The sequence below is a fragment of the Pongo abelii genome, chromosome 16 (assembly GCF_028885655.2).
Source record: "Pongo abelii isolate AG06213 chromosome 16, NHGRI_mPonAbe1-v2.0_pri, whole genome shotgun sequence".
In the NCBI taxonomy this organism is placed as follows: Eukaryota; Metazoa; Chordata; class Mammalia; order Primates; family Hominidae; genus Pongo; species Pongo abelii.
Window position 1 is genome coordinate 87,796,536 of NC_072001.2, and position 27,752 is coordinate 87,824,287.

The following is a 27,752-nucleotide window of genomic DNA, read 5'->3' on the forward strand; positions in this document are numbered from 1 at the left end:
AGAGACCTACCCCACCTTTCCAGAAAGGACTAATTGTTCCCTGAGAGCAGGGCCTGTTATCCTCCTACAGCCTCTATATTAGGCACTCAAATTAACATGTTAAACATTTAAGTCCTTAAAATAAACTTTATTTGCCTGAACTGATTTTATGGTAAGTTTTAACATCTATGTGTGTATTACTATATATTGTTTAGCTATTAATCTTTTTTTTGTTGTTAGAGATGGGGTCTTGCTATGTTGTCCAGGCTGATCTTGAACTCCTGGCCTCAAGTAATCCTCCTGCCTCGGCCTCCAAAGTGCTGGGATTACAGGTATGAGTCACCACTCCCAGCCTATCAATCTTTAAATAAAAAGAATCATACCTTACAGACTTTTTGATGGCTTCTTCTTTCTCTCCAAATTAAGTTTTTGAGATTTATCAAAGTTAATATCTACAACTATAATCCATTCATTTTTCACAGCTGTGAAGTATTCCTTTCTTTGAACATATCACAACTTGTTTATCCATTATGTTGTTAACGGACATTTGGGTTTTACAGGAAAGTTTGGAATTAAAAGTAATGCTGCTCTGAAAATTCTCATACATGTTTCCAGTAAAGATATATAAGAGTTTCTAGGAGAGAAGCTGCTATGTCACAGGGTCACATATTCAACTCTACCTGGCAATGACAATGGGTTTTTCTCTAGTAGTTGAACTAATTTACACCTCTACTTAATGTTGAGCAGTTCCTCAAAATACTGCCAACCTTTTAAATGTCTGCCAATTTGATGAGTATAAAATGTTATTTCATTGTGGGTTTAATTTGCATTTCCACAATGAGGTCGAAAATCTTTTCATATAGTTATTAGCTATTTGGTTTCCTCTTAGTGCTGTGCCTGTCCCAACCTTTTCCAATTTTTCAACTGGGCGGTTGTTTTCTTATTGACTTTTAGGACCTCTCTGAATACTAATCCTTTATTGGTACTATGCATTGCAAATGTCTTCTTCCAGTCTGCAGCTTTCCTTTTCACTCTCTTTTGATGAGAAGTTCTTTATTTTAACGTAGTTGAATTTATCAACCATTTCCTTTATGTAAATGCCTTGTGTAGCTTGCTTAATCAGTCCTTCCCTACCCAGAGGTCATAATATTTATATTTCCTTTTAATAAAAAAGTATTAAAATAAAAACTTAAAAAAGACAGTAATACAGTAAATGAACAATAAGCACACGGAAAAAGTACTCAAAATCATCAGCCATCAAGGAAATACAAATCAAAACCACAATGAGATACCACTACACACCCACCAGAATGGCTAAAATTAAAATACTGATTAACACCAAATGATAGGAAGGATGTAGAACAACTGAACTTTTATTATACATTGTTGGCATGAGTGTAATATTGGATAACTATTTTGAGAAAAGGTCAAGCAGTTTCTTAAAAAGCTACACATATACCTATCCTATGACCCAGCAATTTCACTTCTTGGTATTTAACCAAGAGGAATGAGAGCATATGTCCACAAGATAATGTGTACTAGAATATTCACAGTAGCTTTAGTCATAATAGCCAAAAATTAGAAACAGCCCTAGTATCCAATAACAAAAGAATAGATAAGTGAACTGTGGTTTATTCATATAACAGACTACTTTAATTAGAAAAAAGAAAAACTACTGACTCGTGCAGCATAGAAGAATCTCAAAAACATTATGCTGAGTGAAATAGGCCTTACAAAAAAAGAATAGACTGTAAGGTTCTATTTACATGAAATCTAGAATAGGCAAAAATAATTTATAATGGAAAAAATTCAGAAAAGTGGTTGCTGGTGGCTGGGGTAAGAATAGAGAGGAAGCACAATAGAACTTTTGGGGGTGATTATAATATTGTGTAATTCTGTATCTTGATAGAGATTCGTAGTACACAGGTATATACATTTGTCATATATCACAAATGGTACACATAAAATTTATACATTTTACTTTATGGCATTTCACATTTAAAAATGTAAACTTTGAATTTATTTAATTTTGAATTAATTTTTTTTTTTGAGATGAGGTCTTGCTATATTGCCCAGGCTGGTCTCAAACACCTGGGCTCGAGCAATCCTTCTGCCTCAGCTCCTGAGTAGATGGGACTACAGGTGTGTGCTACCATGCCCAAAGTTCAAATTTTGCGCTCTAGTACTTGATATACATACTGCAATATTTAGGGGTTGAGTATACTGATGTGTGGAACTTACTTTGAAATGAATCCAAAAATAAAATGGGTTGACGGATGGATAAAGGAGTGGACAGATATAAGACAAATATAGAAAAGTTTTAACTGCAGAATCCAGATGGCAGGCATATGAGTGCATAATTCTCTCAACTTTGCTCTATGAAAATTTTCACAAAATATTGGAGAAAAACAAAACTATATTAAAAATGAGATCTGCATTAAAAAATAGACATATTTGAACCAAGTTTGCCTTTGAGAAAGGTTCTCATAAGAAAATGGTCAATCCTTACATGCGATAGTGTCTTGGAGTTTACAAAACACTTTCACACAGATTATTTTAAGTTATCCTTACCAGAACCCAGGTATTCTAGCTTCATTCTGTACTTGACAAAACTCAGGATCAGGAGTTGCCAAGTATCACGTAGCCAAAGCCTGATGGAGCTGGACCCAAAACACATATCTTCTGGCTCCTCCTCCTATAGTCTTTTAACACCTCATTAGGGAGCTGCCATCAACACCAAACCTTTGCAGACAACCTGGGAACTGCTGATGTGCCACCAGCGCTTTGGGTTATCCTACAAGCAGAGTAAGAGGAAGTGAAGCAGCTCCTGTACTCCCTAATAGGACATGAAAGGGAGAAGGCAAGCAGTGAATGAGGATGAATTCAAAACAGCAAAGGTCTATTTCCAACCAATACAGAATAAAAGCACTGGCAAAGCCCCCCAACCCAAATTATTTGAGGTCACCCTCAAAGTTCTGGGAAATCTGCAACATCCTTCCTGTCTGTGTGGATAGACAAACTACATATGGTGCCTGTAGCTAAGACATGCAATATAAACTTGTCAAAACAGCTCTCTGACATGATACTCTACCACTCTTTACCACACAGAGCAGAACAAAAGTAGAACAGGAGGAGGGGACCCAGGAACATTGCTCAACCCTAACTCAGCCAAAATTGGAGGCAAAAGCTTTACTAATCACCCCACAGATTAATCACTGGCTTAAGGGTATTTTAGCTTTCTGTTAAAACACAGAACACACCCCAACAACTTTTGTTAAATCTAAACAAGGTGAGATAGACTCGTGGAACATAAAAAAAATCTCTTTCAGCTTTAGAGACTGGTGTACTTATTCAAATATTTACCAAGTGTGCCAAACACTTTGGGAACTATAAGGAAACTAGGACACAGTGCTTGCCCTCAAGCAGCATATAATCCAGCAGAAGGCTGAAGACAGAAATCCTAGGCTCACAGGGATACAGGAGCAGGTCCCAAGAGCAGAGAAAAGAGTGCAAGCCAGCCAAGAGCTCAAGGAAGCTTTCAGGTGGGCCTCGAATAACTCTTGAGAAGATAGGTACATGCAGCACTGGTGGGGGAACAGCACTCTAGGCAAAGGGCAATGGAAAGAACCAGCTCCTGAGGAACTCTTGGTAAGGCAGGCTGCCTGAAACCTGAGCAGGAGAAAGGGGAAAGGAAAAAAACTCCCAAGGGATGCCCTCCTAACTCATTTCAGACAGCAAAGAGGGCAGATCGGAAGGCGTCACAAAATATCTAGCTTCAGGAGTTAACTGGGACAGGGCTGCAGATGACTTCAACTTCCTCAAACACAGGAACCTAAGGTAGAGCTGTAACCAACTTCCTCAGTAAGTCAAAACTTAACAAAATCCTGATAATGCAGATTCAAGATGCCTGCTTAAAACCCAGTTGTCCTGTGAAAACTGTAGCTTAGCAGAAGACCAAAGAATGGGAAATGCAATGAACATAGCTAGTTAACAGAGAGCAACAACCTAAAAGGTGAGAGCCAGGACCAGTGGATTTGAATCTCAGCTTAAATGTATGACCTCGGACAAGTTTCTAACCTCTGGTGTCTTATCTGCTAAAGGGAAATGATACCTGCCACCTCACAGGGTTGAAAGGATTAAATGAGATAACATCTTTAAAGCATCTAACATGATGCTTGCAACACAGAGGGCATCCAAGAAATGGTGGTTATTACTAATATGAATAGTTTGCACTCTAAGAACTGCAGAATCCATCACCTCCTACTGCCTCAGTGTACTGAGAAACCAGGATGAAGCCACTGAGCTTGGGTAAGACTGAGGGCTTACTCATGTCCTAAGTACTTCTCCCTCTGTTCTTTTTTTTTAAATTTTTAAAAAATATTCTGTCCTTTAAGGTTATTCTGAGATGTCTGCCTCACCCTGTGTCCTCACATCATGAACCTTCTCCTATTTAAGAACCAATCCGAGGCAGGGTGTGGTGGCTCACGCCTGTAATCCCAGCACTTTGGGAGGCTGAGGCGGGCAGATCACCTGAGGTCAGGAGTTCAAAACCAGCCTGACCAATATTGAGAAACCCCGTCTCTACTAAAAATACAAAAAAAAAATTAGCCGGGCATAGTGGTGCAAGCCTGTAATCCCAGCTACTCGGGAGGCTAAGGCATGAGAATTGCTTCGACCAGGGAGGCGGAGGTTGCGGTGAGCTGAGATCGCACCATTACATTCCAGCCTGGGCAACAAGAGCAAAAAACAATCTTTAAAAAAAAAAAAAGGAACCAATCCAAATGGGCAAGCTATCTAAGGGAAAACCAGAGTCATAAGCCACTTCACAGGTAACAGAAGGGACCACAGGCCCCATCATAAACCTTGCCTCAGCAAGGCGAAGGTCAAACCTGGTCAGGGACAGGTTTAAGGTAACAGAATTGTGACAATGTCTATCTTAAGAATCACACTTAAAGTTATGGTGGCAATGACAATAAGTACTAAAAAACATACGCTATAAATGCAAAGTATTTTATGTATGTAAGAGGAATTCAAGAAAATGAATAAAGAAATATCTTTCTATACACTGAAAAGCACAAGAACACAATGATGAGGGAACTCACAAGCCCTGAGCTCTGGAGATAAACTGTAGTCACTTATTATGGCAGCAGAAAGTTTGGTCTCATTTTTCTCAACTACACTTTCAAAGGGAAACTTTCAGTAATTCCATATAATCTAGCAAGGGTAAAAGACCCCTACTGGAGGAAAAAAATCAGTCAGTTCACACACAAAGAGAAAATTGCTTTAGTTTAGCCAAATATAAAATTTTGAGTAATCAGTCGGGCACAGTAACCCACACCTGTAATCCCAGCACTTTGGTAGGCTGAGGCTGGGGGAATCACAGGAGCCCAGGAGTTTGAGCCTAGCCTGGGCAGCATAGCAAGATCTTGTCTCGACAAAAAAAAAGTTTAAAAAACTGGCCATGCACGGTGTGCACCTGTAATCCCAGTTACTTGGGAGGCTGAGGTGGGGGGATCACTTGAGCCCAGGAGGTCAAGACTGAGTGAGCCATGGTTGTGCCACTGCACTCCAGCCTGGGTAACAAAGCAAGACTCTGTCTTTAAAAAAAAAAAAAAAAAAAAAAAAGTTTTGACTAAACCACTTTGTAAACTAGGAGCAGGCAATAAATTTGATTCCATTGCTAAGTAACATTTGGAAATCACTAAACTTTAGTTGACTAAGATGGCAAGAGTGGCCAGTTTTGTGCAGGAAGGTGGGCTAGCAGTAAAAAGCAAGGAGGAAGATGGAAGTGGGACGGGAGGTGATGAAAAGTAAGAGAAAAGAGGTTGAAGGAAGTGAATGACAGAAGCAAAAGGAAACAGAAATGGACCAACTGGAGAATGTCTGAGATTTTGAGTGAGTGCCGACAGCAGTAACACTTGATTAGAGGTTGGCTTGCAGCTGTACTATTATCTATCACCTTAGCTGCACTAATCCTTACATCATTTATTTATTTATTTATTTATTTATTTATTTTTGAGACAGGGTTTCTCTGTTGCCCAGGCTGGAGTGCAGTGACGTGATCTTGGCTCACAGCAACCTTGAACTTCTTAGCTCAGGTGATCCTCCCGCCTCAGCCTCCCAAGCATCTGGGACTAAAGGTGTGCGGTGCCATGGCCAGCTAATTTTTTTAATTTTTTGGTAGAGACGGAGTCTTGACATGTTGTCCAGGCTGGTCTCAAACTCCTGGGCTCTAGCAATCCTTCTCTCTTGGCCTCCCAAAATGCTGGGGCTATAGACATGAGCCACCGCGCCCAGCCGCTTTAATCTTTCTTTACAGGGAAATCTACTCTGCTCAACAGGGTAGAAATATATTATTCCCTGGGTACAGTGCTCTGAAGAGCAATAACCAGAGATTTCCACAAAACCAAATCCAAACTTTACAGCCTCTACTCTAGTTAAAACTGGCTTCTATTTCTACTTACCTGGCCTGGGTGGATTTTCAACTTTTACAGCCTGGTTCACAAAATTCTCTAATTCAACATATGTTTATGGAAGGCCTACTGTGCATCAGGCCTGGGGGATACAGCAGTGAACAAAACAAACATGATTGTCATCTCACAGAGTTGATTAATTGGGGTGTGGGGAGCATCAATCATTAGCACTGCAGTGGGTGTTTGCAAAAAGGAAGGTGAGGGGTGAGCATAGGGTCTCTAACACTACATGCAAATCTTTCAAGGGCAACTCAAGTCCTGGCTAGGGAAACAGGAAATGGGGTAAATCCAAAGACTGGCAAGAAAATATTAAAATGTTACAGTTAAGGCTCACACTGATTAAAAATAAACAAAACTCTAAGTGTTCAAACTGAACACAGCATTCATTATCTGTAACCACATAAACTCCCGAAATGAATAAACAGCCAGAGGGTATTTTTAGTAATACTTAAATAAGTTCATACAGACAACCCAGCCTAATATATTACAAGATCTAAAGTACCTTTGGAATCATTAAGAAGCAAATTACATTCATTGAGTTTTACTGTTAATTATATTTCTTGTACTTTGAATATTGGTATCTCACATAAAGAATCAGGTCTTAACATGTGGCCTGCCTGACATATACCTCAAGAAAAGGGCTCCACAATCAACTAGTTTAGGAAATGATGCACACTCTAAAAACCACTTGGAGACTCACAGATTACTTTCAGAAATTAGGTTCTCTGACAAGCCCTACATAAAAGAACTCTGCTGAACTTAGTCTGAGCCAGTATAGGCCGCATATCTCTTATCCCAAATGCTTGAGACCAGGAGTGTTTTGGATTTTGGATTTTTTTTTTTTTTTTTTTTTGGTTTTTGGAATATCTGCATTATATTTACCAGTTGAGCATCCCTAATCTGAAAATCCAAACTCTGAAATGCTCCATTAAGCACTTCCTTTGAGCATCATGTCAGCACTCAAAACAGACTTTAGAACATTTCTCATTTTCTGATTAGGGATATTCAACCTGTATTTCCCAAAAACTTACTAGACCATGGAACTCTTTTCTCATACAATACTTACTAACAGTCCACATATTGTTCCATAGAACACATGCAGGATACACTTTAACGCAAAGTACATACTGCTTAACCTGAAAATGCAATTAGTTATCAATCTCCCACCCACACTGATAAACTGGTATTTACTAAAAGCTGTAGGACTATAAAAACATGCCCCAATGAATTTCTTGTTGAAATTCACTTAAAGATATGTTGACTTACAGTTTTAATAAGAAATTTTGTAATGAATTAAATTGCATATTGAGATGTTAATACAAAGAAACTAATTTTATGATTTAATTTTGCTAAATTGCTAGTTTACCTTCTCTAAACATGAATTTCCAGAGCACAGTTAATATCTTAATTTAAAAAGATTCATTCTCAAAGAAAAAATATTAGACTAGAAAAAATGCTGACATTTACCTCTGCTCTACTATCTGACATGCCTAAATGCAAATAACTGTAAATGAGATATCAACATGTACAGTTCATGAATAACAAGTATGGGGCTATTATTTCTGTGGTTGTGGTGTTATAATTTATAATTTGACTCCTGCTCTGGAAATACTATTATTTTGAAGTCTGCATAGGAGGCTTTATGAAATCAAATTCCAATGACTGAAAAAGTTTCATCATTCAGTTAACAATTTTTTAAGAAATCAGCAAACATTTATTTAGTACCTACTATGTGTATGCCACTGGGTTAGGCACTTTAAGGATGAAAGTATTTTCTGAGCCCCCAACACAAGACAATGGTCTGCCAATACGGAAGAATGGTTGAAGTAAGTACTTAAAAACTCAGGGACGTAAAGGCACTGCGATAGCACAAGAGCAAGCTGCTGCTGCACTGGGGAGGCTTACAAGACACCTAGGTGAATTTTAGGACACCCAACCCACCACAAAAAAAGCCTGTAAGACACAAAGGCCTCTTACTATAAAAGGGCTACTTTGATAATCTGAAAATATCACATTAGTCTGCAAAATAACCAATGTTAGATTTGGACTGAAAACTTGAAAGCTGTTAAAGTTTCCATATGCACCTGTGTAACGCTTTTTTAAAGCCAGGTAGGCTTAACACACAGCTTAACATTGATATTAAGAGCACCTTGAGTTAGTAAGCCTAAACCATCAGAGGTTTTTTTAAAGAATCTATAGGAGAAGGAATTCAATTTCTGATAACCAGAACAAAGTTGAATTTTCACTTAGGGTATGGGAATGGTGGGGAAATCAACCATGTTATGCAACACTGAAAAAGACTCTCCCCTTTCATACAGAAAAAGTATCATGACGACTGCTAGAAATGTAAGACAGAAAGTACATCAAACCATATGCCTCAAACTTCGGATGTTCAGCAGTTCTCAGCAAGCAAGGAAAATCAAACAAATTTTGCAAATTACTCTTTCAAAAACTGGTCGTGATGAGAGAGATGACAGCCAACAATCTGCAGCCATGCACGAATTTTGTTGTTGTTGTCTTTTACTGGTTTAACAAAACATAAACCAACGCATGAGTTTCAGCTTTAAATTCTGAAATGAGAGAACTGGAAAGCTGCTGCTGTGTGCCTTAATGATCACGTTTTTCTTTTTCCTTTTTAACTTTCCTTTAGAAAACCTCAACAAAGACTAAGCCCAGAAACTTTGACAAAACATAAGCCAAGGCAACATGCGCTGGAGAAGACACGCAATGTAAAAAAACAAAAAACCTCAGTCACAAAATGTCCCAGTAAGTCGGCTTAATAAAAGATTAACTTTGTTCTGCTGAATGCTTCAAAATTCGCGTTTCAAAGTATTTTCTAATTACATATGCTTTAAATACAGTATGTATGCTAATAAACGTGGACCTCAAATACATGTGCAATGAAGCAAAGCTGATGTTCCAGATTACATTCTCATAGTCCCGAAGAAAATGGTAAACTGCAACTGCATGTGCAAAGCTGACAAGAGGGAAGAGTGGTGAGGCCAGTCGCCCTTCCCTTTCTACCACAGGAAAAGAACAAAGTTCACACTGATTTAACATTGCAGGGGCGCGCCAGAATATCCTGGGGGTTTCCCTCAAACACCAGCTCTTGGAGAGGAAATTGATGCAAGCGCCTCAGTCAAGTTCACAGCGGGCCCCGCCGCTCCGGGAGTCGGATGTGTCCAAGGAACGGACGCCGCGACACAGGCGGCGTCCTAATCGCAACCCTAGGAAATCAGGGTCGCGGGACCTGGGTCGGTCCTTCTCTGAACGCTGCCCCGGCAAGGCGGGCGACTGGCGTCAATCAGAACCATCCAAAGCGGGACCAGAGGGCACCGAGGCCCGGGGCTGGGGGGGACCCCACCCAGCCCCTGCGGGAAAGTTGCTGACTGGCCGGGCCCGAGTTTCGCAGCGGCCTCAAAGTGCCCGGAGCCCCTTACCTTCTTGCCGCTGCCGTCGCGAAACTCCGACTCCAAGAAGCCGGCGCCGCGGGCCCGGGGCAAGGCGGCCGTCTTCTGGCCCTGCGGGAGGCGCGGCCCGCCGGACGACAGCGGCGGTGCCGCGGGGCTAGGCGCGTCCTCGGCCGCCAGGCTCTCGGAAATCTGGATGCTCGGGGCACAGCCCATGCTGGCGGCGGCGCCGCGGACACGCTGGCGGGTAGCCGCGATCCGGTCAGCAAACGGCCCACCCGGCGCCTCGGGGCCGCCGCGGGCGCCGTGTCATCGCCGCCTGGGCGGGCGGCGGCGAGCGTGGATCTCGCGTCAGGAAACGCGGCCGCCCCTTTTATCGCGGTGCGGGCGCTGCGGCGGCGGCTGCGGTGGGAAGGGGGCGCTTAGGCGGGTGGCGTGCCGAGGCCGCCCCTCCGAACATGCCCTTCCTGAGGCAGGAGCCGCCGGCCGACTCTCTCACATCGCCGGGCTCGCCTCGGCCGCGCTTCCGGGGAAATACGGGGGAAGAGATTTGCGCTCTCCTTACCCAGGAGCGGCTGAGTCCACGCCGCGTGAGCCACGCCGCCCTCGCCGAGCTGCGGCGCGACCCCCGGGGGAGGCGAGCTCCCGGCCGCGCTCGGCCCCGCTCCCGCTCCCGCCGCCGCCGCCGCCGCCGCCGCCGCCTCCCCGGCTCCAGACTCCGCCTAGCTGTGGACACCCACGCCGCTCCGCCCGCTGGGCCGCCGCCCCGCGGAAAAGTCCCCCCAGGCCGAGTGCCGGTGGGGTACAAGGCTAGCCTTTGACGCTCCCGCTGGCCGGGGTTGAGGCGCGGGGTCCGAGGGAAACCCCTCGGAGCGGCCGGGCCACGTCCGCGGGGGTAGGGAGGGGAGCAGCTGGGCTCCAGCAGGGCCTGGGGACGCACCGTCGAGAAGCGCAGAAACGGCTGCGCGCACCCGGGAGTTGCTGGCGGTACGGCTCCGGCTCCGTGATCCGGGCCGGGTTTTGCCAGCAGCGTGCCGCGCCCAGCCCCCAGCAGTGACCTCCAGCGGGTGCTGGCGTCAATGCAAAGCAGCTGGGGCGCCCGCCACCTCCTCCGGGCGCCGCCCGCAACTGAGCATGCGCGGCCATGACCCGCGCGGCGCCCGACTCGGCTACCCAGAGAAAGAAAGAGACTTGCCCAGGGACACACAGCCACCTCCGTCCCAAGGCCACCAGAAGCCCGACCGCCAACTTCGAATTCCGGCTCCGTAACTTAGCGTCTACGTGACCTGGGTGGGGTTACCAAGTGTGAGCCTTGGAGCTGTTACCCAGAAAAGAGGCCGGTGGAAGGCCCTCCTTTGGGTTGTAATGGAAGTCAAACTAGAGCGCCGCGCGCCGAGTCCCGGGTGGGTGGGGCTTGGGCATCCGCGAGAAGCGGCAGTCCACGTGCGCTCCCTCGCCCGCCAAAACCTGGCGCGCCACGCCTCGGACTACACAGGCGCCGGGGCGGCCGCAAAGCTACAGCACCGGGCAGGCTGCAGGCGCCCGTCCTCTCATTTTAACCAAAGGGCTAGTCGGGCGTCCGAGACCCCAAAGGCAGAGCCAGGGGAAGAGGCGTACGCATTGCAGGCCTGGGGCCCGTGAGGACCCCGGACACGCATACAACCACCAGCTTGCTGTGTGAACTTGGGCCAGTCACTTAACTTATTGGTGGCTGGGGCTCCTCCCCCACCAGCTAGAGGGCGGTGTCTCTGGGCGTCCATCACGTATCCTGTAGCGGGCTACCTCGGACCTCCGCCAGTCTTCCCGCCCTCCCTGGGCTCCGGGTTTGCGGAGACCCTGGCGCAGTGCAGCCGGCTCCTTCCTGTCCTTTCCGACCGTCCACACCTTTCCTAGCGCGGCCCTGGAGCGACCCTGAGAGGCAGCCGCTCCCGCCTCGGGCCCGGCTACTATAAAGACCCGGAGGCGTGCTGCGGGCTGGATTCCCTGCTGTCGCGCTGGGGTCCCTGCTGTCGCGCTGGCACTGCAGCACAGGTTCAGGTGCCGGGTCCCCGGAGCCTCGATCTCTGGCCCGAGCAGGGTAACCCGAGAGCACGTTACTGGCCAAACTGCCCCGAACCACTGGCACGTGGCTCTATTACCAAGTTTAAGCATATTAAGCAATATTAATATTTATGCCTCTCTGCCTTATAAAAGTACTACTGGCTTGGTGAAGAGGTCTTAAAAAACAAAGGAAAAGATTTTTAAGCATCACTCTATTCTGCCTAAATCGTATAATTTTTTTTCTGCCTTTGCTCTGCAATTTTAAGAGGTCTTTTTTCCAGGTAGAATCTGGAGCTCTGTAAATAAATAAAGGATACTTCATGGAGAAAATGCTTGGAACCACCAGAGTTCATGGAAGTTTAAAGCGCGACTCTCCTCCCCGCCCTGCAGAGAAGTCCGGCCTTGACGACTCCCGGCGCTGACCTTGCCGCTTCTGGGGCTCCAGGCAGCTCTAGTCCTCTCGGCCCTCCCCTCCTAGGCAGGACCTTGGCGTCCCGCCTCCCTTGTTAGTCCTTGGGCCATGCACTAAATGAAGGAGTTAGGGACTAGGGCTGGGGGATCAGCTGGCCTGAAAAGCCCCGTGTGCACCGCCCCACACCTCGCTGACTGCCCGGACTGCCTTGTGGTGTCCTGAGCTGGTCACTTATCCTCTCTGTTCCCGGAAAGCTGTAACTAATTTCCAGCTCTGCAATTTTGGGACCCTAGACTTAGAGACCTGGGGCTATGAATGATGCAGAAGCAGATAAGAAAGATAGGAGTCATCTGCCTGCTTCTGAAGTCTCAGCCCACTTTTTCCCATACCCAGAACCTCAGCCTGGGACACTCCAGGAAGTCACAGGCCCTTCCTCTCAGCTCCAACCACCTAACATCAATTCCACCCCACCCCTCCTCCCCTGGCTGTAACCTGCACCTTGAGGTCCCCGAACACTTCTGTACCGTGTGACAGTGGACAGAAAATGGGTCACACTGACAGAAGTAACCCAAACCTCACTGGCGTGTGCCACCCACAAAGTCACCCAGGACTCCCAGGCCCCAGCAAAGAATCCTATCCCTACCAGGTGTCTAGAGGACTCATGAACAATCCCAGTACTGCTGGAAGGTGGGCTGCCTCCACCACACCAGCCACGTTCAGCCTTACTATTCCGTGGCACAAAGTGGAACACGCTTCACCAGCTGCCCCAATCCATTTTGCCCGGGTGTAGGGACCCCCAGCCCCAACTGCTTGACTTCCAGAAGACTCAGACTTGTAGCTGAATGTCTGCTTCAGTTCTTACTCCAGGACTCGAGCATGAGGTCAATGGGGCTGGGAAAGGAGATAAACTAAAGGACCTAGGCCCAGCCTCCCTCCTACCCCTGTGACTGGCACAGATTTGTGGGTTATAGGTCAGTCCATTCCCAGGAGACTCCTTAGCCCTCATGGCCCCCCTCACCGGTTCATTAGAGGCATGCAGATGCCGGGTCCCTCACAGCTTTGCCTGTCTAAAATCCAAACCTGCTCTGCTTCCACACCTCTTCTACTAAACCTGAGCCTGTATACAGCCAGTTCTCCCTCCTGGCTTGATCTCCGTCTCCACCCATTCAAAGACTGTGCCATTCAAAGACTGTGCCACCTGCACCCAGTTCTTTGTCTTCCTTGCCTTGCCTTCCCCCATTGAACCATGCTGGAGGCAGCCACAAGTGGGAGAGCTCCACAGCCTGAGGTCTGAATCCCAGCTCTGCCATCAATTAGACCTTGAGCTCCTGACTTCATCTCTCCCAGCCGCTGTCCTCCACTGTAAATCTAGGACTACTGTCTACCTCAGAGAGTAAATGGGCTCACTGATGTGAAATGCCTAGAACAACAACTGAGCCCCTGTGCCTTAGCTGCCTTCTCCCGGGTCCATTTAACATCACCTTCCTCCAGTCCTGCCCCCAGACTGCTGGAAACTGGTGGAAAAAATGAAATTACCATGGGGATTAACAGCCCTACAAATCTATGATATCTGACTTCATGTTCTTTCCTCGAACTTTCAAAATTTTGTACAATATGATTTTTAAGTTTCATTATTTTTAAATTACACATTTTATAATTATACACATGAATACATACTGGAAAAAATGGTAAAAAAAAAAAAAATCCGAAGTAAGCAGAAGTATATAAAGTGTACAGAGGCAAAGGAAAGTCTCTCTTCCTTCCCCACTCCCTTCCTTCCGTAGAGGTAACTATTGTTAACAGTTTGGACTGTATGCTTCCAGACCTGCTTCTACATAAAATATATTACACACACACACACACACACACACACATGCACATGCACAGCTATTACAATATTACAGCTACAGTGAACATCCTTGAATGTAACTTTTTGTGTAGGATGAACTCCTAAAAGTGGAATTGCTTGATCTAAAGGTATTTTATCCCCTTCACCCCCTCAGCTCCAGAAGGGATGAGGGGACATGAAAGAGAGAGAGGCCACCAGAAGCTGAGAGACTAAAAAGGAGAACTCCCTGGATCCCCTCTCTGCCCCTAGAAAAGGGGAGTCCAGCCATCCCCAGATACAAGGCCTCTCGGTCATCTCCAGATCCATGGGCACCCTTATCTTTATTTCTCTTGGTACTTCCAAGCCTTTAGTAAAGTGTTCTTGAATGTTCCAGCCTTTTTTAGATAAGGGAGGGACCAAGTGACCACCCTTAAGGGAAAACTAAGGAGGGAGCAGCACCTCCGGGGCCAGAATAGTAAAGGAGTAAAACCCCGGGAGGACCCTCGCTCTACCTCCAGAGTTCAGGTGTGCACCTGTATCCATCTCCCTCCAGACCTTGGTTTTTGTAGTTCAGCTGGAGCCCTGGATTAACACCTCGGTATGGACTCCCTTTCGCAAAATGACCTTATTAACTGCCACAGTCTCAGACTTATCTTCCAACAAATGGCTCTGTCCCCAGTGCTCACCCCACATGCCCTCTCCTCTTGACTCCACCCCTGCTTCCCACCAGGCAAGGGAGTCAAATCCTCTCCCACTTACTGGATAAAGTCCAAGATTCTCAACACTGCTATATTTTTAAATGTCAGAAACCCAACTTCATTGAGCTTAGCAAAGGTAGGTACTTAGGGGCTTAAGGGTTCACCTACCCAAAATACAGGAAGGTCAAGATGAACTCAGCAACATGGACCCAGCATGCCACTAGCACGCTCACAGTCCGGACAGTTTGACCTTCCTGATGAGGTTTTCTGTGATGATGAAACCAAGGCCTTCGGGATTCCCCGCCCTCCACCTTCACAGGCCCATGACTGCACTGTTGGTTTCTACAACAGCAAAGAAGTTTCTTGTCCGAAGTTCTTAATAGGTAGTGTCCTGTGGGGGGTCTGTTCGTACCCTAAGGGCTGGCTTCATGAGTGTGAAGCCTCTGCAGTCACAGGGCCTGTGTCTACAAGGGTCTCACTCTTGGTTTAATGCTCTGAGGTCACCATTTTGAATTTTTTTTTTTTATTTAAGACAGAGTCGTGCTCTGTGGCCCATGCTGGAGTGCAGTGGTGTGATCTCAGCTCTCTGCAACCTCTGCCTCCTGTGTTCAAGTGATTCTCTTGCCTCAGCCTCCTGAGTAGCTGGGATAACAGGCATGTGTGCCACCACGTCCGGCTAATTTTTGTATTTTTAGTAGAGACAGGGTATCACCATGCTGGTCAGGCTGGTCTTGAACTCCTGACCTCAGGTGATCCACCCACCTCAGCCTCCCAAAGTGCTAGGATTACAGGCGTGAGCCACCGTGCCCAGCCAAATTTTTTTTAAAAATAGACATGAGGTCTCACTATGTTGTCCAGGCTGGTCTCAAACTTCTGGCCTCAAGCAATCCTCCCACCTCAGCCTCCCAAAGTGCAGGGATTATAGGCGTGAGCCATGGCGCCTTGCCTGAAATTATTAATCATTGTTGAACAAAGGGCCCCCACACACTTCATTTTGCAATGGGCCCCACACATTATTCAGCTAGTCCTGCCCATCCCCGTCCCCCTAAAAAGCACACCATTTAGGTGCATGTAGAGGAGAGAAGCAGAGCGGGAGTGTGTGGGACTAATATGGTGGCTCTGGAGAAATTCACAGGATCAGCTCAAGCAAGCCATGTCATTATCTATTATATAACGAGAGTCCTCTCACCACTGTGCCCTAGGCCGGCTCAGCCCTGCATCTCACTCAGCGGGTCCCAGCTGGTAGGCCAGGCCTCAGAGACTATCTCCTCAGGAAACAGGCTGCCCAGGGCCCAGGGACATGCTGAGGTCCCACAGCTGGCTGGGTACAGCCAGGACACCCAAGGTCCTCCAGCTTTTGGCCTTTCCCTGGGGGTCTTCATTCCAATCTATCCAGCCTCCCAACTGCCCAGCCTGTGGCTTTCAGCCAAATTCCAAAAGAGCGCTTGGCTAGTGGCGGCTGGGATCCGTGCTGGCCATGCCACTTTAGGGGAGGAGCAGGGGAGGAGCCCGGGGCCTCCTGGCCTGGAGAGGGGAGCAGTGGGTCAGGACAGCCTCGGATGGGACCCGTGACAGCGATGACACCTGCCAGCCTGATGCTGCTGGACTCCCTGCCAGGCACTTCGCATGTGTTAGCTCATTTAACCCTCAACAGCTCTGTGAAGTGGTTACCATTACCTTTGCTGCTTCTCCATACCTCTCAGCTCGTTTTACAGATAAAGACACAGGTTGGTTTGTTTTGTTTTGTTTTGTTTTAGAACCAGAGCTGATGTCCTTAATAAAACACAAAACTCCTTCTTTTCAAAGACTCTTAAAAATATAAGGATGCTTCTTTAGTAAATGAAGGGCATTTATTTCCAGCTGAGAGCCTTCAAGATACTTAATAATGAAGCACGAAAACACTCCTCAGGGCTGGGACTCGGCAGGTGTACTTTTGAATATCCTAAGAGCAAGAAACACTTTACTGGAACATAACTAATGGAACTAGAAATAAAATGAGGGGCAACAACCATCGCTATTATCTAATATTGTCGAGACGTTCTGAGAAGTGCAATGAGATATGACTTAGAAACTGGAACACAGATGTCGGGACCGGAGATAACATCATTAGTTGCAGGTGACATGACTTTATGTCAAAGATGCCTGGGAATCAACTCAAAAGTCATTAAGATGAAAGAGTTCTCTAAAGTGGCCAGATTTGAAGTAAAAAAGTATGTGTCACTGCTACTGTATTCTAGAAATACTCAATTGGGAAATAAAATGACAAAAATCACAGTAAGTGCTGAGTACTATGTTGGCCCTCATATGGAACCTAAGTCACCCAGGCCTCACCTGGGATTACTGGAGTAGTCAGAACACACATTTTTCTGGCTCTTCCTCTATCTACTAACACAGGCCTCCAGCCTCCAACAGGGTGTCACCCTGTTATGTTATATCTGGGGGTGCCTAAGGGGAGGTAGTGAGATCACCCCATCATTATCCCTACCCTGATGCCCTGTACCATGTTAATGGTTGGGCCCCAGGCACTGACTCCTGGTATGGGAAAGGCTGAGGCCCCAGAAGTTCCTCTGGGTTTCAGGCCTCAGTGGGGAAATAGCACACGTCCAGGGAACCGAGTCTTGGTTTTTCTAAGACCTCCCTGACAACCCCCGACTCCCCAACACACCCAGCATTCCACGCTGTCTCCTGCAACATAAAGCTACACCATTTGTGCCCTGTGTCTTACAGAATCCATATCTGGACAAGGAGCCCAAGACTTTCTCTTGAGGACTCAGACTAACACTTGCACCAGGGTAGGACAGAGCAATACCTGAGCCCTGCTGGCTTCCCCATTCTCCTCCCTCACACAAGACATGCTTCTCCCCCTGCCTTCCACAATCCCACCATAGCTTTGGCTAAAGCTGGTGGTTGCAAAGAATCATCCCCATCTACACCCTCCCCAAACCCCTGCAAGGCTGGCATTAGCATCGTTACTTGATTGGAGAGGAAATGGAGACAGAGAGGTTAAGTAATTTGTCCTTGGTCATGCAGCAGATGGCAAAGTCAGGTTGCCAACCGTGGCCTGCCTGACACCAAAGCCCAAAATGTCTCCACTGTGCAAGAGCTCCCATGAAAATAAGATTTGGCAATAAGTTAAATATGGGAAACTGAGGAGCCAAACATCACCGATGCCTGAGAAGCAGAAAATGAAATACGATCTACCCCAGAGCAACTGAGGGCTGCTTCATTCCCAGGGTAAATGTGAGGCAAAATGCAAAGCAGCACACTGGTTACCAAAAGTATTTGAGGCTTTTTAAATGTCAGCGGCAACGATCATGAATCACTCTTTTTAAAGTTCTTAATCCAAAGTGACCCTCCTTTTCTCCCTGGCTCCCCTCCTGATTCAAGTCCCCTCTGCTGGCCTGAATCATTCACTCCAAGTTCTAGGACACAGGCCTGCCAGGTCCCATGGGAAAATTGTCGTTCTCTTGTCAGGGGAGATGTGTCCTGTGTAAGTGTCCCCAAGCCTGCTTGAAGAGAAGACTGTGGAGGGGAAGATTCTGACCTTAATGGCGCTGCGGCTGGAAAAGTCAACGCAGTAGGCTGGGCCTAGTCACACCCAGGGTCCCAGATGAATCTCTTAAAATGCGTACTGTTTATTGAATGCCTTTTTCATCACTGAGAATACAGTGATGACAAAACAGCCCCTGACTTCACGGAGCTCATAATCTGGTGCGGGAAGCAGACATCATGCAACTACACGAGCGTATAATTACAAGATGGTGAGTGCTGTGATGTACAGGAAGCTCTGAGTGTGTGTCGCAGTAGGGACTGACTTAATCTTGGAAGGTGGAGCATGGGCACCAAGAGCACTTCCCTGAACTGAATAAGACGTAAGTGGATCACTATCTCCATGCCCAGCAACCACTCATCCTTCTTAGAACCGTATCTGATTTTTCTTCAACTCATGAGTGGGATATTTAGCATGTGCCGCTTCCCTGGCCATGGCAGTTGGCTTAGAGATGGACACATGAGCCAATCTAGAGTTAATGGGTGTTGATGCCAATGGTTAAGCCCCTGATAGAGACATACCTGAAGTCATAACTATGCTTGGGCTTTTAATTTCTGCTTTTGCTTAAGTCACTTTGGGTCTGGTTTTTAGTCTCTGGCAACCAAAAATATCCCACCTGGACTAGGGGGATAAGTCTGAAGTAAAGAGATTAGAAAATATGGGACAAAACATTCCAGGCAGAGGTAAAAGAAAGTACAAAGCCCTTGAAATGGGAGGAAGGAGCAGGGCATATTCAGGAACCGAAAGAGAGCCAGGATAGCTAAGAACAGAAAACAAGGGGCTAAGTGGAAAAATGAGGTGGAAGAGGTGGACAAGGCATAAAGTCAGACCGTGCAGGGCCTTGTCAGCCATGACAAGGACTTTGGTCCTTAGCCTTGGAGTAATACGAGTCCACACTCAAGCAGACAGGCTCTAAGTGTGAAGGAGGTAGCCCCAGGTCAGAGAGGAGGCTCCTGGGAGGAGTCCATTCATCCCCATCATTGGCTGATAAGATAAATAACTCCTCCCACAGAAAGAGAGAGATCTGTTTTTCAAATGTATGTATACACTTTTGTGTTTGGTAAATTATGTGGTCATTCAAAGGTGTTATTGAATTCATGGGGGCATTTGTTATTTCACATTTTCTCAGTTGGGAGAATAGAAGCATAGCTACCAATGTAGCTCCGTGGAAATTGGAGAACGTCTTGGAAGTCCAAAGGAGTCTTAGTAAAAGTTCTGTGAAAGCCCTGGCTACCCCTAGAAGGGTACAGTGGGACCCTGATGTAAGGGGGCCTAGGAGCTTGTTGCAAAGGCTGTGGCTAGAAGTATTGAGATTATTGTGATGGTGATGATGATAATGATGAAGATGGTAATGAACACAATTGCAGCTGACATTTGTTTAGCCCCTTCTAAGATGCTGGACACTGCTAAAGTCCTTTATAATAATTTTCTTCTTGAGCCTTTACAACAATACTCTGAAATGGGTATATCATCATTCCTATTTTATAGATGAGTAAACTAAGTCTCACACCAGGGAGGTGACTTGCCCAAGGTCACAGGATAAAGACCCAAACCCAGGCCTCTCTGAGTCTGAAATCTATGCTATTGATCATTATCTTACATGTTTCTGTTCCACATATGATCTGTTGGGACCTCAATCCATTTCTTTCCATCCCTGTCCTCCAACCAGTTGGTTTTTAATTGGGTCTGGCCAGTGGAAGTACTGAAGAGATGAGAAGGCTGGAGGAAGGGAAAAGCCATTCTGGCTCTGGCAGTGCCAGTGGCTCTGGCTGGATTAGGGGCTGGATTATTGTGTAGGGTGGGGGCAGCCCCTCTAGCAGCTCAGCAATGACATATATGGGTGCCTGGAATAAAGCAGCTTCCTAATCCCTGGGAAACATCCATGTCTTAGTCCATTTGTATTGCTGTAAAAGAATACCTGAAGCTGGGTAATTTATAAAGAAAAGAGGGCTGGGTGTGGTGGCTCATGCCTGTAATCCCAGCACTTTGGGAAGCTGAGGCGGGATGATTGTTTGAGCCCAGAAGTTCGACACCAGCCTGGGCAACATGATGAAACCCTGTCTCTATAAAAATACAAAAATTAGCCGGGTATGGAGGCATGTGCCTGGCATGCCAGCTACTTGAGGGGCTGAAGTGGGAGGATCGCTTGAGCCTGGGAGGTGGAGGTTGCAGTGAGCTGAGATCGTGCCAGTGTACTCCAGCCTGGGTGACAGAGTGACACCATGTCAAAAAGAAAAGAGAAGAGAAGAACAAGGGAGGGGAGGGGTGGGGTATATTTAGTGTACATTCTGCAGTGTGTACAAGAAGCATGGCACCAGCATCTGGTTCTGGTGAGGGCCACAGGCTGCTTCTGCTCATGGTGGAAGGGGAAGGAGAACCAGTGTATCCAGATCACATGGCGAGAGAGAGAGTAAGAGAGATGGGGAGGGACCAGGCTCTTTTTAAACAGCTCTTGTGAGAACACTGTAATAAAGCAAGAACTCACTCATTGAGGGTGAGGACGGCACCAATACATTCATGAGGGATCTTTCCCTGTGACTAAAACACCTCCCTTTCAGTCCCACCTCCAACACTGGGGATCAAATTTCGACATGAGGTTTGAGGGGAACAAACATTCAGACTATGGCACCCCTTATCATATTTTTGTTCTCTAGCCCTTTCAACAGCTTTGTAACCAATCCTCTTCATTAAAACTTGAAATATCTCTGTGGTTTCCATTTTCCTGGCTGGCCACTGACTGATACAATCTCATTGACAGGGGTGCCTGATAGGGGTTGCTACTGTCATTCGCAGATGGTATCACTGCCAGCTGCTGCCAGAATAGTTTGCTGAGATCAACAAACAGCAGATAAGGCAGTGATGGCATTTGAACCTGCAGCCGGCCTGGAGAGCACTTGCCAACTGTGCCCTTGAACTTCTCATTGGCATTCCACTGGGGCTGGAGGCATAAGAGACGTCAAAGGCTTGAGTCAGCTCTGAAAATTACATCTCAGACTGGCCATGGACTTAAGATGATTTTATATATATATATATATATATATATATATATATATATATAATTTTTTTTTTTTTTTTTTTTTTTGTAGATATGAGGTCTCACCATGTTGCCCAGGCTGGTCTAAAACTCCTGGGTTCAAGCAATCCTCCTGCCTCTGCCTCCCAAAGTGTTGGGATTATAGATGTGAGCCATTGTGCCCGACCCTTAAGATGATTTTAGAAGGAAAAGTTTTCACGGAGAATCAGATTCTTAGTTCCAGGCTCGAGTTGCTCTAGGCCATAAGCAAAAGGTGAGAACCAAATTTACCCCCTGACTGCCACCAAGTCCTGTGGGACTTGACTTGAGGAGATCTCGCTCAAGCTCAGGTCCCCATCTGTGAGGGGAGGAGCCGAGCCGTAAAAGACACAGTTTGTTTTCTGTCCAACCAACATCCATTCCCCCCTCACCTACTTCCCACTTTTCTTCCTGTCCTGTATAGACCCTTCCCATGCACAAAGGGTCAAGGTTGATTGGTTTCAACCAACTGTGGTCACTCCTTTCCCCATGTGAGAGATTGGTTAGTCACAGGCATGTGACACAACCATGGCCAATGAGATGTATGGGGTGGTCTTGGAGGATGGTGTGGAGAGGGGCTTCTGAGAGTTTCCTTCCTTCTAAAAAAGAGACACAAGAAAGATACCTAACCATTTTCTGCCTCTGGAATGACTGGATGAGAAAGCAATACCTGGAGCTGTTTCAGCTATCCATGAGCAGAGCTGCCAGCACCTGGGGATGGCAGAATGGAAAGATGGAAAGAACCTGCGTCCCTGTCCCAAGTGTAATCACAGAGCTGCTGAAATTAACCAACCCTAGAACCACCCACCATTTGAACTCTTTGCTACGTGGTGTAATACATCTTTGTTGTTTAAGCTATTTCTAGTTAGGTCCTCTGTTACTTGCAGCCAGAAGCATTGTACTTTACATATTAGGCCATTAGTCAAATCCCTCTGTTCTTATTACATGTAACATTTTGTGATTCAACTTCTTCTCTTTTCAAAGAAAGAAATCAAGGCTCGACAAGAGAGAAATAGTTGAAGGCTATGCCATACATGTGTGGCATAGCCAGGACCCCTGGGCTCCTGCATTCTCTCCCACTACACCCCTTTGCCCAAGCCCTTTATATAGTGATGGAGATTATTGCTAAATAGTTATTGTTTCTAAGAAATGCTTCAGTGTCTCACTCGCCTACAGCTTCTCACAGATGCAAAAGATTGCAGTATTGGATGAAGATGACCCTGGGTCATTTCCTGCAGCCTGCCCCTCTGCATGTTGTCTTGGGACCCTGCAGTCTGCCCCCTGCATTTGTGCTCTTGGGATCCAGCAAATTACAGAAGTCTGAGTGGGGGGACTGGGTGTTCTCTTTCCCAGCACATAATTACCAGGGCTGGCAGCACCATTGCTGCCAGCATCTGTGGACCACCCAGCCACTGTGCTCCCAGCTGCAGCTGATCCAGATCAGAGGGGGCTGAGTTCACACAGGCTTCTCTTCCTTCTGCAGTGTGAAGACTTGCCAGGGCCCACATGAAGGCGATGGAGGACTCAGTGAATCCTGATTTTCTGGCCTATCTTTGGTAGGAGACCTGATTTGTATAAATTCAGTGCTCTCCTGGCCCACAGTGGCAACCTCAGCAATTCTCCTGGTTGCTAGGAATCTCTGCTGGAACTAGTCCAATACCAAAGTTAAGCAGGGAATCAGAAAGGAGAAGGATTCTGTCCTTCCACAGAGACTCAGCCACAGAGCCAGCTGTAGAAGCTGGCAGAACCAGAGTCATATCATTACTATACAAGCATTTTTCTTTTTATTTTTAACTAACCATGACCATTTATGCATATAAAAGCCATGTTTTCTCTCCCTTCACAGTGCCTGTTCTTGGATCCTAGAAGACCAGGTCGGGTTTTCGAGGTTCAAAGTGAGTGTCCCAGGGGTGCCCCAGCTCAGGATCCTCCTTTCCCTCTCCCCTTACCCGGGCTGATGGGCTGGGCTTACTCTCTGGGATCAGTCAAGGGCTTTGGTTGTAAGTCACACAATCTGATGCTGGCTACCTTAACCAAGAAAAAGAACTCTGGGGATGAGATATCAGAATGTTCTCAGTTACAAGTAACATCATAACAGCAGGACTTCTTACATCACTTAACAAGAAGGCAACAGATCGTTCTCAAGATTGGTTCCACAGCTCATTTAGGTCATTGTGGTAGCAGCCTCCAAGATGGCGCCAATGCTGCCCACCTCCTGGTAGCAGTGCCTCCCATGTTAGAAAGGGTTGGCTCATGTAACCAATAGGAGACTGCAGAAGTGACAGCATGTGACTTCCAAGGCTAGGCCATAAAAGACATTGTGGCTTCTACTTTGTTCTCTCCCTTGGGTCACTCATTCTGGAGGAAGCCAGCTGCTATGTCGTGAAGACACTCAAGCAGCTCTAAGGAGAGGCCCATGTAGAGAGGGGCTGAGGCCTCTGTCCACAGCCTTGTGAGTGAGCCATCTTGGAAGTAGATCTTCCAGCCCCAGTCAGGCCTTCAGACGACTGCAGCGTGAGAGACCCTGAGCCAGAACAACCAGCTAAGCCACACCAAACCAGGCATCAGACTGAGTTTTTGCATCCCACCCTCACAACACCCATCAAGCAAGCTTTATTATTACCCCATGCTGCAGAAGAGGAAACTAAGGCTCAACCAGGAAGTGGCAGAGATGGGATACAACAAGGCCTCTCTTCAAGGGTTAGATGGGCCAGAAGGGTTCTAGCCAGATGAGTTTGGGAGAGATAGCCCAGCCCTGCTTACCTGTACAGGCTTCAGAAATCCCCTAAACTATGCCCCTTGTCCTGAGTGTCTTGGTCCCCAGTGATTCCTCAAGTACAGGGCTCTGCTTGTATCTTCCATACCAACCAACAGTGGACCAGATAGGAAATCCTGACTCCAAGATTCACTAAATCTGAGCCCTTCTTTTGCCCCAGCCTCTGAAGTGCATCTGTCTCTACCCTGTCTGCATCTTCATTCCCTGGCCTGGCAGTCTACCCTCAGACTCACCCACAAACCCAGACAGTTCCTGGGTTGCCTAGGTGCACCTGAAGCCAGTATTTCCAGGAACAGCGACACTTTCTTAGAAACAACAGTCACCTGGGACATAATGCAACACCCCAGGGCCTTGTAGGTTCCCTTTCCCAGGTGATGGCCCCCAGAGAGGTCCCTGTAGCAGAAGTCCCACACGGGGCTGCTACAAGGGACAACGTCTGCTGCCAAGTCTCTCCTAGGGATTTAGGCTGATGCAACTTTTTCTAGGATTAAACTTCCTCTTTCTTTTTGGTCTCTAAGTTCACTATTATGTCTGTGTCTGAATGAATTTGTGCAGTTCATATGTAAATTGGCAAGAAGTGGCAAAATAGCTGGGAGGGGAGGGTCAGAGCATGACAGAGGGTCAGGCCATCACTATTCCTTTAAGAACCAGTGGCTTTCAGATTGTTTTTTAGGAAGGAAACCCTTTTGCTAAAGGAAGCGAGAGCAGGAACCACTCTGGCTGAAGCCTTTGGTGAGGTGGGGGGTATAAAGTTTACCATAATGTCAGCCACTCATCCCCCAAGGCAGCCCCTGAAACACCTGTGTGGAAAACATTTTAACTTTTCAGGACTAACACCTGCTCCCCAATGTGCACAAGTAGCAACGTAACAAAGCAGATCTCCCACACCCCAACATCCTCCAAGGCTTTAGACCTATTTCTCTATCTGTTAGGATTTGCTGCAGCTGCATATCATAGATAATCCAAAATAACAGAAGCTAAAATGACATAGAAGGGCTGGGCATGGTGGCTCATGCCTATAATCCCAGCTACTCAGGAGGCTGAGGCAGGAGGATCACTTGAAACTAGCAGTTCAAGACCAACCTGGGCAACATAGCAAGACCCCCAACTCTAAAAAAAAAAAAAAAAAAAAAACATAAAAACTTAGCTGGGCATGGTGGCATGTTCCTGTAGTCCCAGGTACTCAGGAAGTTGAGACAGGTGGTGATATGGTTTGGCTGTGTCCCCACCCAAATCTCATCTTGAATTCCCACATGTTGTGGGAGGGACCTGGTAGGAGGTAATTGAATCATGGGGCAGGTCTTTCCTGTGCTGTTCTCGTGATAGTGAATAAGACTCACGCGATCTGATGGTTTTAGAAAGGGGCGTTTCCCTGCACAAGCTCTCTTCTCTTGTCTGCTGCTATGTGAGATGTGCCTTTCACCTTCTGCCATGATTGTGAGGCCTCCCCAGCCATATGAACTGTAAGTCCTTTAAACCTCTTTCTTTTGTAAATTGCCCAGTCTCAGGTATGTCTTTAACAGCAGCATGAAAATGGACTAATTCAGGTGGATTGCTTGAAACCAGGAGCTCAAGACCAGCCTAGGCAACATAGCAAGACCCCCAGGAGGATCGCTTGAGCCCAGAAGTTCGAGGCTGCAATGACTTGTGATCATGCATTGCACACACCAGCCTGAGTGACAGAGCAAGACTTTGACTCTAAAGAAAAAATAAATAATCTGGGCACAGTGGCTCACACCTGTAATCCCATCACTTTGGGAGGCTGAGGTGGACAGATCACTTGAGGTCAGGAGTTCAAGACCAGCCTGGCCAACATGGTGAAACTAAAAATACAAAAATTAGCTGGGCATGGTGGTGGGCATCTGTAATCCTAGCTACTCAGGATGCTGAGGCAGGAGAATTGCTTCAACCCGGGAGGTGGAGGTTGCAGGGAGCCAAGATTGCACCAGTGCACTTCAGCGTGGGTGACAGAGCAAGACTCTGTCTCAAAAATAAATAAATGAATAAAATTACATTTAAAAAATACCAACAACATAGAAGTTTGTTTTTCTCTCAGATCACTGACACCTAAAGGGATTAATCAGAGATCTAGGCTCAGGACCCCTCTCTATAGAAACAATTTGAGTAACCTAAAATCAGTGTGCCTGCATCATTCCAGCAGCCTAATATTTTCCCCCCCTGCCTCCCTACAGCTTAGCAGCCTAATCTTGTGAGATCCTCAGTGTGTGGCTTCCACTTGGGGCTCCACAATGGCCTCTATCACACTTACATTCTAGCCAGAAGGAAAGAGAAAGGGATGGAGAATGTGACCAACTATCCTGGCTTGCCCAGGACCGAGAGATTTCCTAGGATACAGGACTCTTGGTGCTACAACCAGTAAAGTCTCAGGAAAACTAGGACAAGTTGGTCATCCTAGAAGAAGTGCGTGGCCCCTCTCTTAGGTATACTTTGGAAGTTATATAGCATGTTGCTTTCATCTCATCGGCCAAAACTTAGTTATGTGCCCCCCATCCACTGCAAAGGAGGCCAGGACATGTTGATTTTATTCTGGGTGGCCATATATTCAACTATACACTTATGAGAAAAGAAGGGAAAATGGCTATTGGAATCAACAAGCAGTCTCCAGCCTAAATCCAGAGAGGAGACTTCCATGTGTTGCCCCCAAAAAACTGCCATGCAGGTCTGTATTAGTCCATTCTCATGCTGCTGTGAAGAAATACTTGAGACTGGGTAATTTATAGAGGAAAGAGGTTTAATTGACTCACAGTTCTGCAGGGCTGGGGAGGCCTCAGGAAACTTACAATCATGGCAGAAGGGGAAGCAAACACATTTTTCTTTACATGGTGGGAGGAAGGAGAAGTGCCAAGCAAAAGGGGAAAAGCCCTTTATAAAACCATCAGATTTTGTGAGAACTCACTCAACTCACTATCACGAGAACAGCATGGGGGTAACCCCCCTGAATACTCAATTACCTTCCACCAGGTCCCTCCCATGACATGTGGGGTTATGGGAACTACAATTCAAGATGAGATTTGGGTGGGGACACAGCCAAACCATATCAAGGTCCAAGCACTGGGATTCCATACTGAGGATCTTCAAAGGCAAGGAAGTCTCAAGCCTCACAGGTAAGACAAAGAGGGAAGCATCAATCATCCCCTCCTGCTCCTATGTTGGCAGTCTGCCTCCAGCTGCAGAGGCACTTGCTTTTCCAGCCTCCCTTGCAGCTACAGCATGGGCCTCTGGCTTAATCCCAGGATAGAAAGAAATATCTGCTGGGGGCTTCTGTGGAAAGATTCTTCCCATCTAATGAATGCATGGGAGGAAAAGCCTTTTCTACTAGTCATGGCCCTGTCTGGGTGTAATGTCCAGAACTTCAGCAGCCATCTTGTGACCACAAGGGGTCAATCCAAGGATAAAACCAAAATAACAGAGCAGAGAGGTGGCAAGAGCCAGGGTGTCTGATACCATCATTGATGCCTGGATTAATCCTGGAGCCACTTACCCCTGGAGTTGCTACTATGTGAGATATTAAAA

General features: G+C 46.6%; 2 protein-coding genes across 4 annotated transcripts in view; both read right to left on the minus strand.

The window, feature by feature from the left end:
- The window catches only part of PDE8A (phosphodiesterase 8A), a 154,252-nt gene extending 143,718 nt beyond the window's left edge, over positions 1-10,534 (minus strand). Inside the window, exon 1 of one of the 3 annotated variants that reach the window (XM_024232292.3) lies at positions 10,428-10,534. Coding sequence is in view for 2 of the 3 variants with exons in the window: in XM_024232289.3 (XP_024088057.1) it covers positions 9,893-10,078 (186 nt within the window). In the remaining variant the exon portion in view is untranslated. Of the gene's footprint in view, positions 1-9,892; positions 10,265-10,427 lie in introns of those variants that run through there. The other 2 variants (XM_024232289.3, XM_024232290.3) reach the window with 2 other exon arrangements.
- Positions 10,535-16,637: 6,103 nt separating this feature from the next.
- The window catches only part of SLC28A1 (solute carrier family 28 member 1), a 93,299-nt gene continuing 82,184 nt past the window's right edge, over positions 16,638-27,752 (minus strand). The window contains exon 19 of the mRNA XM_024232294.2: positions 16,638-16,782. Coding sequence (XP_024088062.2) covers positions 16,746-16,782 — 37 coding nt within the window. The 3' untranslated portion in view covers positions 16,638-16,745. The remainder of the gene's footprint in view (positions 16,783-27,752) is intronic.